General features: G+C 44.9%; 1 protein-coding gene across 5 annotated transcripts in view; it reads left to right on the top strand.

Annotated features, from left to right (window-relative positions):
• Positions 1–19,060, top strand: part of ANKS1A (ankyrin repeat and sterile alpha motif domain containing 1A) — a 179,415-nt gene that overhangs the window by 92,894 nt on the left and 67,461 nt on the right. For all 5 annotated transcript variants that reach the window (XM_032409975.1, XM_032409972.1, XM_032409977.1 and 2 more), the window contains 2 exons: positions 1,562–1,688; positions 15,415–16,004. In XM_032409975.1, the coding sequence (XP_032265866.1) occupies positions 1,562–1,688; positions 15,415–16,004 (717 nt within the window). The remainder of the gene's footprint in view (positions 1–1,561; positions 1,689–15,414; positions 16,005–19,060) is intronic.

Below are 19,060 nucleotides of genomic sequence, written 5' to 3'. Positions count from 1 at the left end.
TACAGAACACAAATTCCTGTCTGTAAAGCCTGTGGTATTAAGTTGACACTGTACGAACTGCTTAATGGTCCCTCTTTGTTCCCTTAATTGTGTTCCTATGAAGAGGCAAAAGGAATAAGTAACACAGGCAAATGGCTCGTTGTAATGAAATAGCTTTTAGCTTCCAGGTGGCTTTCAGTAAAATGGAGGTTCCTGCTGTGCTTAGCAGAATTTCGGAAAGAGACTGTCATTCTGCCTTTGGAGTGGCAGCCTTGTTACCAAACAGGAGCCGCAGCCTCTCATTTAGTCGGGGGCTGCTAGCTAGAATCCGTGTTGTCTCATTAGTTTGTAACACAGTGAGCTGTGTCTCCCAGAAGCAAAACCCTGATGGATCACAAACCTGATTTATGTGCAGTGAGCTGTGGGGCATGTCTGAAGGAGGAGGTTTCTGCATGTACCAAAGAATCACATTTGTTAGGGTACCATTATTTGTTAGGTGGACTTGGGAATTCCTCTGAACCCCGCCTCTGTTGGTGTTGTATCCCTTCTCCTAGCCAACTGCTCAAGAGGAGATTTCATGCTTTGGCTCGCACTCCTAATAGCTGGTACATGATTATTCTTAATTTGCCTATGACACACATTGGATTCTTAGGACAGATGAGCCAGAATGATCGTCTAAATCAAGGATCTCCGTTGTCTCTCTCAGTGTGACTGTGGCACTGATTATGGTGTTTCTGGCCTGGTTTGAGGAGGAAGCTTGGCCACCTCGGTACCATGACTAGCTGTGGGCACAAGGCCCTCACCTGCCTAGACCTAGTTGGTGGGTGTGGAAGCCAGCTCTGGTCCAGGTATTCCATCAGAGACACTTGGCTGCCTGGATCAGGGATTTCTCCATTGACAGAGCTGCTTTTTTCCTCCACTGAAATTCATACTGCCTAGCCATTTGACTCCTTTCAGAACAGAGATTGGTGGAATTAATTTAAACTCGTATTACCATAAATGTAGTAGGAAGCTGGCTTTTGAGAGAAACTTCCCTGTAACCCCCAGGACCTGTGAAAAAAGGCTCACAAAAATAGAGAAGGACGCATAGAGCACTTTGTTTCTGGTAAATGTCAGTCATTCGGGATCAGTCAGGAGTCATTTGATTCCCTCTTGAGAAGGTGGGAAGGCTTCCAGCCTTGGGGTAGTATGTGTGCATATTGGGGAAGAATTGTGGAGAAAGAAGGCCTTTGTGAGGCAGCCTGGCTGAAAACTGCTTGGGAAGCGACTACCCACTGAGAAGAGACCATGCAGAACACTGTGATGATGGGAGAGGCACGGGAAGGGAGGATCTTGGATTGTATTAATGGCTTTTTGAAGGATAAAATGAGGTAGGAAAAGGGGAGTGTTTTAATCAAAGGCCATTGAGATCTGAGGTACAGGTGCATATCCAGAAAAGCACGTGGTTCCACGTGACACTTGAGCTGTTTACCTTCTCTCCCCAACCCCCTTCCTCTCTGGTGAAAAAGGAGAATTTGTTCTGCATAACCTGTCCTGGTATTATCCACCCACATGAGAAGTTCTATGGTGTTTTCTCTCTTAGGTCTTGGCCATGAGACCCTGGATTCAGGGAAGTACAGCCAGGGAAGAGGATGAGCATCCTTATGAGCTGTTGTTAACAGCAGAAACAAAGAAGCTGGGATCCATGGATGGGGATGGAAAACCAAAAGGTACGCCCCTGCCCCCAACCCCCTCCCAGCAGAAACAACTGCAAAAGGATTTTTAAAGTTTGTGATCCTGGATGGCAAGTAGAGGGTGATGTTCCTTGGGATGGGGAAGTTGGGCGTCACAGCAGTCGGAGGTGGTGGGTGTATTACGACCTTTCATTTAGCGTTGGCTTGCCGCCCCCTCCCCCCGCCCTTCAGCACATGAAGCAAGGAGGTGGTTAGGTCAGACCAGGCGATGGCTGTGGAAGGAGAGACGGCCCGTGGTGTGATGGAGATTGATTTGGGGTCTCAAGTCATAAACCCTCAAGTTAATGCCGTGGAAAAACAAGCCCAACAAGTCAGTCCCTTGGGGTTCATGAAGGCTGCCGGCACAGGCTCTGCTTTGAGTCCTGACCTCAGAATGAGACACTCCTGGGGAGGGGCCCGTGATTGGCTGCCACCCGGTAACTAGAGTGCTCTGTCGCCTTGGCCTACTTTCATCGCCTCTGCAAAATTCCGTTTCCTCTGTGAGGGAGCGAGTGCCGCAGGACCCAGAGCCAGGCCGACGACGGAGGTGAGCGTACTGCCGGAGCATGAGTGACAGCCTCTGTGCTAAGAACAACAACAAGGGGCAGTGCGGTTCCCACTGCACTTGGAAGGGACTCCTGTGGCCTCCTCCTGTGGCCTCTCCCCGCTCTTTATAGCTTTCGGGTACTAGGTCCTTCGTGGGGCATGATTAGCGCCTCCTTTCAATCCTGATAGTCACGGTTCCGGTAAGAATGGGGGGTGTGATGGCTTCTCTCGAACCCACCCTTTGCTGGGTCTGTCAGAGGGTAGGGGGGTGGCAAAGAGAACATGTACGTATGTGTCTGACATCGTAGACCTTATTTTTAACTGTCCTGTTTAAAAGGTTTCTCTTCCAGCACGCAGAAACTTAGTGGTTGTTTTTATAGTAGTTGTTTTGTTTTGATTTTTTATGGTTTCCATTTGGAGCTTTCTAAAAAAAAAGTTACAATTTAAATATAGTAAAATTTACCCTTTTCGTGTACAGTTCTGTGAGTTCTGACAAATATAGTTATATAACTGCCTCCCCAGTCAAGGTACGGAATGGTTTTATCACACCAAAAACTCTCTCGTGTCCCTCTATAGTCAGTCCCACACCTTTCCCTTACCTCTGGCAACCACTGCTTTTATGTCAGTCCCAATAATTTTGCCTTTTTCAGAATGTCCTATAAATGGGAATCATACCATGTGTACCCTTTGAGTCGGGCGCCTTGCACTTAGCATGATTCACTCAAGAGTCCTCCATGTTGTTGTGTGTGCCAGTAATTTGTTACTTTTCATTGCCAAGTAATAGTCTGTTGTACTGGTGTACCACAGTTATCCATTCTCTAGTTGAGGGCTATTTGGGTCACTTAGAGTTCTTGGCAATTACAAAAAAACTGTAAACATTTGCAGGTTTTTGTGTGAACATCAGTTTCATTTCTCTTGAGAAAACAGTAGGAATGGGATTGCTGGGTCCTAGGCAAATATATGCTACACTTTATAAGAAACTGTCACACCATTTTCCAGAGTGGTTATACCATTTTGCTTTTCCATCAGAGTTACAGTTGCTGTGTATCCTCCCTAGCACTTAATATTGCCAGGTTTTTAAAATTGTAGTCCTTCTAATAGGTGTGTAATGGTATTTCATCGTGGATTTAATTTGTATTCCCATAATGATTCATTATGTGAACATCTATTAATGTGATTATTTGCCATCCATATAGCTAATGAAATCAATGTCCAACTCTTTTACTCATTTTAAGAAATTGGGTTGTTTATGTTCTTATAATTGAGTTGTGAGAGTTCTTTATATATTTTGGATACTATTTATCAGATACGTAATTTTGTCCTAGTCTGTGATTTGTCTCTTTATTTCCTTAACAGTGTCTTTTGAAGAGCAGAGGTTCTTAATTTTGATGACAGCCTATCTTTTCTTTTCTTTTTTTTTTTTTTTTTTAGGGATAAGGTCACAAATATTTTTTCCTATATTTTCTTCTAGAAGTATTGTAGGTTTAGGTATCCATTTAGGTCTGTGACCCATTTTGAGGTAATTTTTGAATATGATGTGAGGCATAGGGAGAGATTCATTTTTTTGCATGTGGATATCCAGTTGTTTCAGCATGATTTGTCAAGGACCATCCTTTCCTTGCCTTTGTCAGTTTGTTATTCTTTTTCAGAATTGTTTTAGATATTCTTTCCATACAAAAATTTAGAATGAGCTGGTTGATTGCTACGAAAAGTCCTGCTGGATTTTTATTGGGATTGTGTTGAATCTATATAGCAATTTGAGGAACTCTCTTAACTGTATTGAGTCTTCTGATCATGTTGGTAGGTTTTTAATTAAAATATTTAGAGAGCGTGGAGTAGAGCACCAATGCATTCTCTAGTTGTTTAATAATAAATCATACTGAAGTTAACCCTTAAAGAGCAAGTACTTAATGCTCTGTTTGAAAGTGGTTCTTAGGGAAGAATTTTTAGCATCAAGGAGGAACGAGATTATTAATTTTTTCTCTCTTTCGAAGGCTTGATCTGGACCCATTATAAGATAGCTGGCTCAACCTTTGGAAAGAAGAAAAAGAGAGTCAGACAAACTTCATAAATGGGGCTGGTCTCCTTGGCTGCCAAATGCAGGAATTTTCTATCCTCAAGTCGAGAGATCTCCAGGTCAAGGAGGGAACTGCCACAGAGGACTTTAGGCCTCACATCTCCTCCTCCTTTGCTTTGGTTCCTTCCAGCTCAGCAATACAGTACTGGGCTAACTGTTAAGAGTAGGCGGTGCGGGAAGCAGATTTAATTGGACCACAGCATGTGGGGTGTGCCTGCCTCCAGGCAAGCTGGTTGGATCACTCAAAGACCTTTCAGACAAAGGAGTTGAGACATTAAAGATGAAAATGGGCTCTGCCAGTTTCTCAGTAGCCTGGAAGGAATGCCTGCTAGAGTTGGTAAATGTGAGACAAGTCAGCAGATGATATTACGGATTAGTACAGAGTCAGTCTTTTCTGCTTTTCCACTAATGTCATTATCTTAGGCAGCTTTTATGAATTAATTCATCAGTTCTCAAAAGGCCATGTTAATGAGACTACCAGAGCTTTCAGCCCTCTTTACTATATAATTCACAAACCTATGGCAGGAGGGGTGGGGTGGGAGATTATCCAAATTGTATTTTATTTGTTTTTTTTTTTTTTTTAATTTTATTTATTTATTTGACAGAGAGAGGTAGCACAAGCAGGGGGAGTGGGAGAGGGAGAAGCAGGCCTCCCGCCAAGCAGGGAGCCCGATGCGGGCTCAATCCCAGAGTCCCGAGATCATGGCCTGAGCCGAAGGCAGTCGCTTGACTGACTGAGCCACCCAGGTGCCCCTCTAAATTATATTTTAAAAGTACATTTGTATTAGCTCCTGGGGGAAAAAGAAATTCAGACAATATAGAAGTGAATACAAGTAAAATGGTCCAGTCTTCTTACCTCTCCGCTACTCACAGTTGCTGGAAGTGACATAGTTTGAAAGTGTAGTGTCTGTTTCAGGCCGTTTGCTGTCTTTATTTTTTAAAAAAGTGACTATGTGAGATTGTTTTGTTTGTTTTTAACAACCTAAAATGGGATCGTATTTCACAAACGGTTTTGCACACTTGTTTTGTTTTTTTAATTTACCTTGTCTATAGATCATGGGTACAATTTTGTTTTAAGTTCTTATTAAAGATCTACCTTATTCTTTTTGAATGGTTGTTAACTATCCCATGACTCATTTTTCCATTCTCTAGTAGATGGATGTTTACATTGTCTCCAGTATTTCTCTGTTATAAATGAAGCTGCTGTGGACATTCTGTACACATATTCTTACATGCTTACAAGAGTATTTTTTTTTTTTTTTAAGATTTTGTTTATTTATTTGACAGAGAGACACAGTGAGAGAGGGAACACAAGCAGGGGGAGTGGGAGAGGGAGAAGCAGGCCTCCCGCGGAGCAGGGAGCCCGATGTGGGGCTCTATCCCAGGACCCTGGGATCATGACCTGAGCCGAAGGCAGGTGCTTAACGACTGAGCCACCCAGGCACCCCATAAGAGTATTTCTTAAAAGACATTGATAGAAAGTAGAATTAGCCAGTCAGAGTGTAGGTATACATCTAAATCTAACTGGTGAAGCTGAATTGCCCTCCCTTGATGGTTAATGAGCACACGCTTTCCCATTCCTTCACCAACATGGGATATTAGCACTCTTTAATGTTTTTCACCGTGATAAGCCAAAGAAGTGTCTTTTGTAATTTGCCTTTGCCTGATCTTGTGAAATTAAGCATCTTGGTCATTAGTGTTAGATGGCCTATGAGTTGCCTATCTTTTTTCCCTCTGTTTTTCTACTTAGAAATTAATTAATGATAGTGGAAACACTTCATACAAATACTGATAATATTTGGCCAAAGTGATACTCAGAGGAAAGTTAGATCTTTAAATTTATTATAAAACAAAGACTGGGGCACCTGAGTGGCTTAGTTGATTAAGTGTCCAACTCTTGATCTCAGCTTAGGTCTTGATCTAAGGTCATGAGTTCAAGCCCTGTGTTGGGCTCCATGCCCAACTTAAATAAATAAATAAATAAATAAGACTAAAACTTAATGAAGAGAAAGTAGCAGAGAGGAATTAATAAAGATAAAAGCAGATAGTATACTTCACATACTTTATGGTATGCATGTTATACCTCAGTAAAGAAAAAATATAAAAGTGGAAATAATGAAATTAAAAAAAGCAGTAAACTTGACCATTACAATGAAAACTTGTTTGTTTTTCTAAAGATCTCTGATAATTCTGATCAAGAAAAGAGGAAAAAAACACAACATGTAGGAATAACATAAAGCACACATAAGCACAAATTTAGAGATTTTAAAAATTAATAATAAAGGTTTATAGAAATAAATTTTTGTGGTTAGTTAGAGTTGCTGCCATCCCCCGGGATGTCTATTGGTCCGTCACAATGACTGGTAGCATTGGGGTTTCCAGTGGCATTTAGTGCTTGGTGACCAAGCATCTTGCACTATGTATGATACTTCTGCAGTTGCTGGACTGCCAGTTATGTCAGTGGGTATAACAAAAACTGATAGAAGTAGAAAGCAATCCATGAAGTAGAAAACTCATCCCTTGAGAAAGGTACTAGACCCAGATGGTTTTATGACAGTTTTATCCAGCTAGGTATTCCTCTCTTATTTAAATGATTTCCAACATAGAAGTCTTCTGAAATCATTATTCAGGGCTAGCATAACTAGCAATGAGAGCAGTGTTTCCAGTTGCATGTAGCACAGTCATATATTTCTCTTTAGTATTTAACTCTTTGCCCACTGGACATTCTGGACATACTGTTGAAATAGTGGACAGATTTCCAGGTTTGATAGCAAATGGGAAAGTAGCCAAGAGCTCTAAAAATCATTGTTCTCTGTGGTGCTTTTCTGCAGCATCCACTAGTAGTGCTTGGGTCCAGGTGAAGTGGTTACTTAGCTTAGGACAGTGATGAATAATTATCTGAAGACAGTGATACATGTGGATTGTTTGGCACACAGCTACACTCTGAGGTTTTTTAGAAGCAAGTAAGTCAATATTCCTGAGAGCCATGCATTTAGATCTAAGTGAAGTTTACGCATCAGCACAAAGACCTTAATCCTCTTGGAGGGGAGAAAAATGTTATCTTAGCTTCTCCCTCTACTTCCGCATCCGGAGCACTGCCAATTCCCAAGCCTTTAGGGAATTCTGTAGTGTAAGCGTTGGCTTTTCCCTTTGCCATCTTGGGATTCTCAGGTGTGCCTCCATGTGCAGTCCCATTTTTACATTTGGTTTAGTAAGACTTCAGGAAGAAGACCAGATCGGTACCTGTGTTCAATCCACCATATTTACCTGGAAGCTCTCATTGCTAAAATGTTAAAGTTCTATAAAGTGGGATAAAGTAATTTTAAAAAAGGGATAAATTATGTTAGTGCAGGAGATCAGGGATGGCTTTGTGAAGGAAGTAGCATTTGAGCTAAACCCAAAAGCAGAGAATTCTACTTGCTAGGCAGAAGTAGGGCGGAAGGAGAGGGCATTCCAGGCAGAGGGAGTGGCATAAACAACAATAAGGTGTTGGAAGATGATAGAGCTCATGTTTGGAGAATGGTTGGCTGGAACAAAGAACTGGTTGTAGAGTGTCAGGTCTCAAATGTCAGTCATTATTCCAAAGACAGTGCAGTGTTGTTGAAGCTTTTTGAGTGAGATGGCAGGATAGAGGCCATGCTTTATGTATGTGTAATTGTGGAATCTTAGATTGCAGTTGGGAGAGACTAGAGGCAGGAATACTTTGAAGTCAAGAGACTTCAAGGAATCTCTTAAAGGAAATTAGGGTCAAAACTAGAGTACAGTAGGAAGTGATAGGAAGGGAAGGTGTGGATGGTAGAGGTATTGAGGAGGTAGAACTAACAGGACCTTACAATCAAATGTGGGAGAATCAGGAAGAGAGGGTATTAAGGATGATTCTAAGGTTTTGAGCCTGGGAACCAACTGTGCAACCAACAAATAGGGGATCGAGGAGGAACACGTTTGAAGGAAGATGTTAAGTTCAGTTTTGAATATGTTAAGTTTGAGGTTTCAGGTACTAGGAGAACATCCAGGTAAAGATATTCCATAAACACTTAGAAATGTGGGCCTAGTGTTCAAGAGAGAGAGATTAGAAATGCAGAATCATGGATCATCCAAGTTGAGGTGATGGGTAACATAAAAGATTAATCAGTTGCTGCAGGAAAAACTAGAGAGAGTGAAGAAGAATACAACCTATATTTAGAAGCACAAAGGTAAAGAAACATAGGAAGATAATCAGGATCATGCAGTGCCATAGAAGCTGAGGCTGAATGTGACAGAACCCCCAAATAACTGTTGTTTAAACAAGATAGAAGTCCAGAAGTAAGGAGTCCAGGTCTAGCATGGCAGTTCATGATGGCCAAGGAACCAGTCTCTTTCTGCCATCTCATGGTTCAAGATGACTATTCAAATTCATGCTGTCAGCACAGGAAAGAAGAAAGGGGAGAAAGGAGGGCACTTTAAAGATAGTTCTCAAAAGTTGCACATTCCACTTTCACTTATAACTCATTGGCCAGAATTTGGTCATGTGACTATGCCTAACTACAAAGAAGCTGGGAAGTGTGGTCTTTAATGTAGGTGGCTGTGAGCCAATCTAAAAAGATCCTATGACCAAGGAAGAAGGGGAGAGTGGGTCCTGGGGATAACTGGTAAACTGTGTCAAATGATATAGAAAGAGCTAGACAAATGGAGACTAGAAAAAGGGTTCAGCAGTTAGAAGGCCATTGGTAAATTCAAGATGGGGAGATACTTCTCTGAGGTAGGGGAAAGAGATCAAATTATCCCCAAGTTTTGACATGGCATTGAGAGTAGTTGAGGAGGTTTGTCTAATCTAAGTCTTCCCAGGAAATTGATGTGATTATATCCAAGAGTATAGGTGCTGTGGGAAAGATGATCATCTGAAAAGAGTGGGAGAAATGAGGAATCCATCTTACAGTGATACTGCAGTTTTCAAGAGATGAATAAAAGGGTGGCCAGGTCTGGTAGTCCACTTGGATTCTTGCTCTTCCACGTGTTGGCTGGTGACTGAGAAAGTCATTTAACCTCTTCAAGCCTGACTTTCTACATATAAAGTAGGGATACATATTCTTACCTCATGGTTATTGTGAATATTAAAAAAGAAAGTGCTTAGCAGGGTGTCCAGCATAGAATAACTAGTACCTAACACAGTGTAGCTATTGGAAGCCAGCTGAGTTAAATAAACTGGTAGAGGACTCAGTCAGTTGTTTCTTGAGTATTCAGCAGGGCTCAACATTCCAGCAACTGGAGAAGAGAAGGCAAATGGTTGTGAATACCCAGTGTTGGAACTGGCAGAAGATCAAGGGAAACAGAGATGTCAAGTGTGCTGTTAAATTAGTATCAAGTATCATGGCTGGTTGGAAAGTGATCCAAGCAGAGCTGGTACACTGAATAGGGAAATTCGGGGGGCCAGAGGTCCAACAACAGGCAGTGAACAGACTCTTAAGAAAATGGGGGAGCTGTAAGGTAATCAGGACCAAGTCAAGGTAGAACAGTCCTGAGTCCCAAAGCTGGGCTGTACCTATGGGGGCTGCAGTGGGTAGAGATGGGTCCTGACCTGAAGATTCTCCACCGTGCTGCTACACGTCACCCTGCATTAAACTTGCAAGACTATTGCACCTTCCCCGCCAGTGGAGTTTTATTCTGTCTAGTTTACAGGGCCACTTAGAAGAAACCAGTCTCCTTTTGCAGAATCGGGAGAAAGGAAACCAGCCTCTGTGTGCAGTGGTAGCGTGAAGAGCAGTTCGGAAATGGTTGTAAATGAAGAATGATGATAATGATAGCAGCTACCGTTTAATGAATGCTTCTCAGGGGCGGCCATGTGCTGAGTCCATCTACGCTGATTAGGTCATTGTGTATCTCATGACAAATCATCCGGGTGGGGGCTATTTTTATCGCTGTGTAGTAGATGAGGAAGAAGTTCGGTGTTAGAGCTGAGTCTTAAGCCCTAGTCTGGCTGAATCCAAAGCCTGTTTAGCCATGAGGTTAAACCCTTTTCATCCAGGGCCCTGCTGCTCTTCATGTTCTTAACGCCCTAGAACTGGAAGATTCATTTATCTGATCAGAGTCGAATCATACTAAATCTTAAAGCCTTAGAGAATGCATCCCAGTCTTTCTTTCTTGCTTTCTTGCTTTCTTCGCTTTCTTCGCTTTCTTCTCTTTCTTCTCTTCCTTTTTTTTTTTTTAAAGACCCAGAGAGAAAAAAAATCACACGGCTGGGACTATAACTTGGGCCTCCTGAATCCCAGTCCAGGTCTCTGTTTCTCTGGTTGCCATGGACCAGAGAGAATGGACTCTCGGTCTACTTGTCTTATCAGATCACAGTCACCAGCGAGTGTCTGCATAACCTAGTCAGCACCTTCCTTCTGAGGAGAACATGGTGACTCTCCACAAGTAGCCATGTACGTAGGAGTTCTCCTGGACACACCCGGTTTCTGGTGCTCACTGCAGTGACTGGGCAGTTGGAGGGTTCCAGTCCTAACGGAACAAAGCAAGCAGAACAGTCTGGGTAACTGGAGTAACCTCTGGGTTGGAGGGTTGATTTGACTTAGCAAGTTCTCACATAAGCCGCAATTTTTAGCTCTAATCTAAACAGACAAGGGGGTTACTGAAAATGTGTAAATGTTAAAATGTTATTATTTATAAGCCCTTGAGATCCCCATGGATCATCATCATCATTAAAATGCAGCACAGAAGACCCCTTGCTTCAGCAGCTCACAGGGTAAAAGGAAAATGAACAACACTCAGAGTGAATAAAGATTGAAAGTCCAAGGGGCTGGGAATTAGCATGCTGCTGTGTGCTACTTGGTCGAGCAGCTGGCCTTGATCTATGGGGAGAGTAAGGAAACAGCTGTCCCTGTGTCCTGGCCCCTTGTTTCTCTCCTACGAGGGCAGGTTGTGGGGACTGCTGAGGGCAGTGCGGGAGGAGGATTGGAAGCTGTGTAGTTCTAAGGTGGGAGCGCAGTGATTCCCAGTCAGAGGGAAAGCCTCAGGCCTGACGGTTCTCTTCTGCGAGTCCGAGAGTCCATGAGTGCCCAGGCACGAGGTTTGTGGCTCTGCTTTTTCTAATGTGTTTCCACTAACCTTTAAGCCTGTCAAGGCCTTACTTCTCCTTCAGTACCCAGCTCAAAAGCTGCCTCTTCTGAGAATCCTTCTGGTTCAAAGTAATCACACTTTCCTTCCTGCTCACTGTGCATTTGGTTTATACTTTTTTTTTTTTTTTTAAGATTTTATTTATTTATTTGGCAGAGAGAGACACAGCGAGAGAGGGAACACAAGCAGGGGGAGTGGGAGAGGGAGAAGCAGGCTTCCCGCTGAGCAGGGAGCCCGATGTGGGGCTCGATCCCAGGACCCTGATCATGACTTGAGCCGAAGGCAGACGCTTAACGACTGAGCCACCCAGGTGCCCCTGGTTTATACTTTTTTTAAAGCATCTATTAATTTTGGCCTTGAATTCTAGTCATTTCTGTATATGCTAGTTTCTTCTGATAGCTGGTAAGCCCATTGAGAAACTCCGTGTCTTCATCTCTGGGGTGCCCCGTGAAGGCAGACATTTTCACATGCTTATTGATGGAATGGGTACTTACAGCCACAGTTGTGGGGCCCGTTTCTCACTTCAGCCTTCTCACTGTATTACCTTCTGCCCCTTCCTTCTGCTGTCGAGTGTTGTAAGGATAATGAAGGCAATGGATCTTCATACACTGTCTTTGGTGATCTTTTTGACAAACTTGTGAGCAGCAGACTTAGTTGTTGGGCTCTTCTGTGAGTGAAGTATGTTGTAATGGATCCTATGTGGAGAATAATAGTAATTGTTAACATCTCTTGAGAGCTGGCATGTGCCAGGTGTGGTTCTAAGTGCTTGACACTACAATTTAATTCTTACAGCAATCCTATGAAGTCAGTACTATCATGATCCCAAAATTATAGACAAGAATTCTGGGCACAGAGAAGTTAAGTAATTTGCTCAAGATCTGGCTTATGATCAGTACGTTATATTGTTACCACCTTGTCCCTGAGAGGCCTAATATTATCCTGACTTTACAGAAGGAAGGGACCACTCAGTAGTTCTTTTCCTACCTGTTGATTTGCCAGGATATCGAGCTTAGTCTTGGATATGGTTTTTTATGGGGAAGAGAACTCTAGCTTATTAAGATCCTGAGGGAGGATCTTCAATCTTGACAAGCTTTTCAAATTCCAAGGTGTCTTTCCTAGGGAATTGCCTGGGTAAGTCATGTAATCATAAGAATTCCTTTCCATGATTTCTTTTACTCCATAAAGTATTGGTAGATTGTGTTTTCCCTCATGGGATTATGGCCCTCAGAAATTTTTCCTCTTCACATATTTCCTCCTTCCATAAGTTTACATTCTTTCTTTCTGCCCACTTCCTTCCCCCAGCATCTCTCTGGTATTGAGCTCTTGGCATCTGTCTCTCTTTCTTCATTGATGGCTAGCATGAATGGGTGGCTGTTAGACAGGACCTTCATTGTCAGCTCCCACAGCAGCAGTCAGAACATTCTCTGTGGCCTGGGTTCTGAGGTCCACCCAGGCAGTGTAAGCCAGGCTAACTCCCAGTTCTGGACTCCGGTGTTTCTCTTTTGTTGTTGGACTCCCCTCCCTCCCCAAAATATTGTGAAATAAGGAGCCAGATGCTGACACAAAGGAATAGAAGCCCGTGTTCCTGTTACCAAAGTCCTCTTTTTGTATTCAAATGCAGTCAGAGGAATGTTGCATCTTGGGCCAGAATCTGTAGGAAATTGGCCACATGGGTATGGTCCGAGAGGTAGCAATTTGACTCTCCTGGTCAGCCTCTCCTAGGAAGTGCCATTGGTCTGAACCACAAGTGATGGTCATGTGTCATCTTCTCTGGCCCCACCGTGCGACGCTACAGGGCAGCTTTGTTCGGGTGGCCAGTTGTCATATGTGGAATTCATAGTCCTGAAGTCATGGCTTCCTGGGGCTGAGTTAAGCTGGATGGAACTCTTATGTACGCAGCATTTCTTCTTCCCTAGAGAAATGATTCCAGTTGTTCAGTGCTTTTCAGTGCTCTGGACCTGACCTTTGGGGTATAGAGTTTGTGAGTTAGGGGTGTGAAAATCCTGAAGCAGTCAAGTGTAGAGGAAGGAGATGCCAAAGTTCGTACTTCTGGACTCCTGTGGTTAAGTAATCAGAGCCATAAAGTGGAGCTAATTGGCTGCCCCCTTGCAGCCTCAGCAGGCTTGCCAAAAGCTGAAGAGACTGTGGAGACTGAACCATTCTTCTTGAGAAAGTGGGGTGAATGGAACCGTGTCCCTGCTCAGACCTCAGGGTGATGGGTGCAATATGAGAATTGGTTGTTGGGATCCTTCCTTAAAGGCTGTCTTGGAAGAGCCAGCATTGTAGGACTTTGGCATTGTGCATGGAGCAGTGAAGACTGTTGTAGTGCATCATGTTTATAAAGTGCACCCCTCCTCACCTGATGACCCTATTCAGTTGTGGAACTGAGCTTCCAGGAGCCTTGGGCTGCAGGCATGCTGGTCAGAGAGAGTGGGTGCTATGTAGGCAGTAGCAGGAGAAGCAGCCAGGCAGGGATCTGCAGCAGCCCCTGACGGGGAGAAGTTTGCCATCACGGTATGGTAGAGACTTGGATTCTTATCACCATTGTAACATAAAAGGGATTTTTAAAGCCTATGTGCAGTTCATCCTACTTATTTTAGATACTGAAGCCCAGCAGGATGAGATCAGTGCCAAGGCCACACAGCTAGAGAGCAGCACAGCCAGGACCAGAGCCAGGTGTTCCGAAAAGCCTAGGTTAAAGTCTTCTCCCCCACCACCTTGGACAAACCACTAAGGGCCCGAGGACCTTAGATTCCTCATCTATAACAATAATTGAACTTGATCCTTTGGGTTCTAAGATTTTCTGAACTCATGAACAATACTTGGGAGCTTTGGGCAGACTAGGGAATCATTTGGTATCTATACCGTTGATTCCACTTATAGAGAAAATAACATTGAATATTAGTTTAGGAATGTGAGCTAGTACTGGGTGCAGGGTGGTTAATCTACCCTGCTGATGTGGGTGAAAATCTCTAATGGGTCTGAGTTCACACAGGGCGAGCCCCTTGGTGTCCCAGTGTGATTCTGATGTTGGAATCTGATTTGGTCAATTATTTATGCCACTTCAGGGCAGAAGTATTTGATATCTTGGGTGAGTGTACAGTAGTAGTTGGCCTCATGAGCTAGTAGTGTCAGATTTCGGGGCTGTTGAGGAGGTCTTGAGAGAACTGCAAATGTCTCTTGGCATTGACAGATTAGACCATTTTGTTTTCAGTGGATCAACTGAGGTTAAACTTAAACAAATAGGAGCAGCTGGGAGGCTTTGGAAGGAGTGAGATGTGCACATTCTCAAAAAAAAAAAAAAAAAAAAAGTCTGGGCTCCCTGAGGAAGGAAGGATGAGGTGTGGAACCCTGAACAGCCCCCCTGTGAGGAAGGAAGTGGTTATTTCTCTGCTGTTTTGTTTTGCACGTTCAGTTAAAGAATTCCAGAAGTTGCAGGTTGTGGATCATGACCTCCATTTTTTTTCCCCTCTGTTGCTGCTTGCCAGAGGAAGGGAGGGCGGGTGGCTCTAAATAACACTTTGGCCTTTATGGAAATGTATCAGATGTTCCAGGAGTGAGTTTCGCCTGCTCACTGGCGCTCTCTCTCTCTCTGTCTCTCTCTCTCTCTTTCTCACTTTTACTCCGTGTTTGCTTTCTGTCTCCTTACTCGTGTCCTTTCTGTAGGATCTAGTTAGCACTTCTCGCCTTATATAGCAAGGTCTGGTCGTTAACGTTAACAGAAACCTAACAACAGGGAAGGCTGCCAGAGAGCATTAATCAGGCCAGTGTTTGGAATTTCATAAATGCTCTGACTTTGGGTACAAATTGAACATTAAGAACAATACGAAACTGTTTCTTTCCTTCCACTCTCTTCTTCTCTCCCTCTGCCCTCTCTCCAACCCATCCAGCTTCTCTCTCTTTCCCTGTTGTTGAATTCCTCAGCCCCTGCCGTTCGCTCGCTGCGTTGGAACTCTGTTGATTTTTGCCACGTTTAATTTTTTATTTCTCTGTCTCTCCGTCCACTCCAAGACCACAGGCGGGGCAGCAGCAGCCGGAGCCAGGACTCTGCGGAGGGGCAGGACGGGCAGGTCCCAGAGCAGTTCTCCGGTCTCCTCCACGGCTCCTCCCCGGTGTGTGAGGTGGGGCAGGACCCTTTCCAGCTGCTCTCTGCCACTGGCCAGAGCCTTCCAGAAGGGTCCCCCACACAGGGCGCCTGTCACGAGGCCAGCATGCAGCTGGAGGAGACGGCTGTGCGTGCTCCTGGAGCCTCTCCGCCCAGTGTCCTGGACCAGAGTAAGAGAGCGGGTTACCCGGCTGGCCTGCCCACCACCAACAGCCAATCGCACCCCGAAACTTTGACTCACACAGCATCTCAACACCCTGGTGGTGCCGAGGAAGAAAGAGACCGGAGTGGGGCTAGGAGCCGAGCCCCTCCCACCAGCAAACCCAAAGCTGAACTCAAACTCAGCCGCAGCTTGTCCAAGTCTGACTCTGATCTCCTGACCTGCTCACCCACGGAGGACACTACAATGGGGAGCCGGAGCGAGTCCTTGTCCAACTGCAGCATCGGGAAGAAGAGGCTGGAGAAGTCGCCCTCCTTTGCCTCAGAGTGGGATGAGGTAAGGCCACGTGATGTCAGAGGGAGCTGGGCTGGCCACAGCCCACCACAGCTCCCCTGTGTGCCGACTCCTGGGACCAGGACGTGTGGGCCAGGGTTGCCCTGGTTCCTTTGCACTGTGATCAGAGTGTTTCTGACAGCTGTGACGAGGCAAGCCCCAAGTTGCCAGGCAGGGGATCTTATTGCCCAGATGGCAAAGGATAGGTCCATTCATGGTTAAACTGGAGGGTGGCGGCCCCAAGCAGAGCAGGTCTGAGGGAGAGGCAGTTCCTAGAAATGACATGCTGTTTGGAAATATTTGGATCCCATTAGCCACCATGCAGGCAGTCATGCTCACCCTGAAGATGCTTAAGAAGAGCTAGAAAACTTCGTATGAGTCTTCAGGAGGAAGAGGGAAGGCCCAGGGTCAGCTAGGAGCAGGGGAGAGGGTTGGGCTCTGGGAGAAGCTGCTGAAAGAGGATCAGGAGCGGGCTTTTCTAGTCTCCGCTCCTCTGTGATTATTCCTACTGCATTCCCCTGGAAGACCAAACGCCTCTCCCAGCAGAAGCATTCTACCCGTCCCACATTCCCGGGTTGATGAGGCAGAGGGTTAGGTGGTTGGAAAAACAAAGAGAGATTAGAGAGGAGAAAACATTTTGGAGTCTGAGGCCCAGGTTAACTTTCATAACCACTGTTATAGAATAGTTAGAAATATGTACCCGAATATTTTTCAGTGACCTGTGACATGTCTTACTGGGCACAAGAATGTGTTTCTCAAAGATTGGTAAACACCCAGAGAATGTTAAAGTGCTACCCTTGCAGGCTTCTTGCTGAGAGGGAGCTGCCTTTGAAGGGGACTGGGTCTGTCTCCCAAGAACATTTTCAAGAGATGAATTTAGCTCGCAAAGAGGAGGGGAACAGTGCAGCTGACGCGTCCCTTTGAGCAATCTGTAGACTAAATGCCCTACCCAAATCTATTCAGGTTGCAGCTGCAAAGTTATATAAACCAAAGTGAATCCCATTCCCAGCGTGGGAACAGGGTGGGGGCAATTCCTACAGCACTCTTATCTCCAGATAAGATGAGGTTGAGGACTCTGTGTAGTCAGGGACTGAGGAATCCTGTGCAATAGAAAGTTTTCACTGGTTCAGAAACCAAGATTGGATGAGCCTGGACCAGACGCTAGACCACTTAAAGGGAAATCAGTTTGAGTGACAGAGCTCCTGGCCCATGGGAGATTACACACTAGAGTCTGTGTGTTTGTAGGAACGTGTGCTCTGCCTTTGTTTTTCAAAACAGACGAAACAGAGTTTTACTCACTTATAGTCAAGGATAGGATGAGGCAGTTTACAAGTAAGAGAAGTGCGGTGTGCTTCCCGGGGCCGATGGAGAAAAACATCAGTGGGGGTGGGGAGGGTGGAGACAGGAGATGAGACAGAGGGTGGGAAGGGGCTTCAGGAAAGATCTCAGAGACACGGAATTTGACTTGGAATTAAAGAACCAAGTGTTTGGGGGAAAACCAGGTTGAAGCTAGGGGAATGAAGAAAGGGCACTGGTGGAGAAAATCGCGTGAGTGAAGGCGTGGAGCTGGGAAAGCTTAGATCGTTTGGTTTCTATAGAGAGTAGAGTTCGTATAGGGGAGCATAAGGAATAAGGGTAGGGGGCACCTGGCTGGCTCAGTCGGTGGAGCGTGCAACTCTTGATCTCAGGGTTTGAAGTTCAAACCCCACGTTGGGTGTAGAGATTACTTAAAAAAAATAAAATCTTAAAAAGAAATAAGGGTGGAGAGTGAGATTGGGATCACATAGTGGGAGGGGACTGAACAGGAGGCTGAGAAGTGAGTATTTGGTTTGATATCAAGGCAATATCTCAGAATCCTTCAAATGGGCTGGAAGACAGCTTTACCAGTCTAATGAATTACCTCTTCTTTTTGGCTCCATCTCCTGAGCATACCTTTCACCCAAGAGGTCGATAGTGCTCGGTGATTGGCCACAGGATTCCCATGCTCTGTTAACACGCAGCATTGCCAGGCAGTCTAATGGGCTCCACCATTTCCTCCTGGAGGAGAAACATGAAATCACTGAAGCACGGCCCAGCTTAGTTGAAGTTGGCTGTTCGGGCTAATCCACGGTTGTCTCTTGGCCCGTTAGGGACAGGAGGTTCATATGCTCACATTTCTGTTGCAGGTAGAGCTTGCAGGTGGCTACCGTGAACCCTGGAACTGTGTGAGGTCTGGGTGTCCTGGGCCAGTCTGTACTGTGACTGAATGACCGGAAGCACTGTTACACTTTAAATTCAAAAACCTAAGGCAACTGAGGTCTTACTGGAAGGAATTCAGAAGATCGAGATTTGCTCGTATAGAGAATATTAACAGGGCCCTTCATGCGTAATCCTTCATCATTGTTTTTGAGTCATATTATACTTGGTTTTTGTGGATATCTCTGTCAAAAGAGAAACTTCAGAAGTGTTTCCCCCAGTGGTTGGCCCTAGACCCAGGCCTTTGGCAGACTTTCCTAGAACGAGTTATTAGTTAATGGCTGCTCCCCACCCTACCCTTCACCGGTGCCTGAAGGCTGCTTTGCCGTGTCTTGTGCTTGATTTCTTTGTCATCACTAGATCCCCAGGAGGCTGGGGAAAGTTGCTCTGAAGGAGCTTGGGTCCAGCTCAGCTCCTCACTGTGGGGCCCGGGCAGCTGTGATTGCAAGTCTGCCAGGTTGCTCCTAGAAGGCGGTGCAGGGTCATACACAAGGCTCGGGCTCCAGAGTCAGCAGATCCAGCTCTGAGCCCTGGCTCCACCATCAGCTCTTCCTTGTCCCATGAGGGGCCTCAGAAAGCCTCAGCGTCATTTCTGTATTTGTGAAACAGGCAGTCAAATCTGTGTTTCAGAGGCGTTTTTTACCAGTTAAACATGTGTTTAAGTGCCTAGCCCAGTTCCTACTATGCATAAGGTATTGAGTAAATGGTAGCTATTCCTATTATTATTATGCTTGGAGTTTTGGAGAATGGGAACTGAGGCACAGAGTGTCTTCAGAACTTAAGAAAGGCAGAACTTTGTGGGGCTTGTCTGGTGCTGGCGAGGT

This window comes from Phoca vitulina, unplaced genomic scaffold (genome assembly GCF_004348235.1).
Source record: "Phoca vitulina isolate PV1807 unplaced genomic scaffold, GSC_HSeal_1.0 scaffold11, whole genome shotgun sequence".
Lineage (NCBI taxonomy): Eukaryota > Metazoa > Chordata > Mammalia > Carnivora > Phocidae > Phoca > Phoca vitulina.
This window is presented reverse-complemented; position numbering and strand designations above follow the sequence as displayed.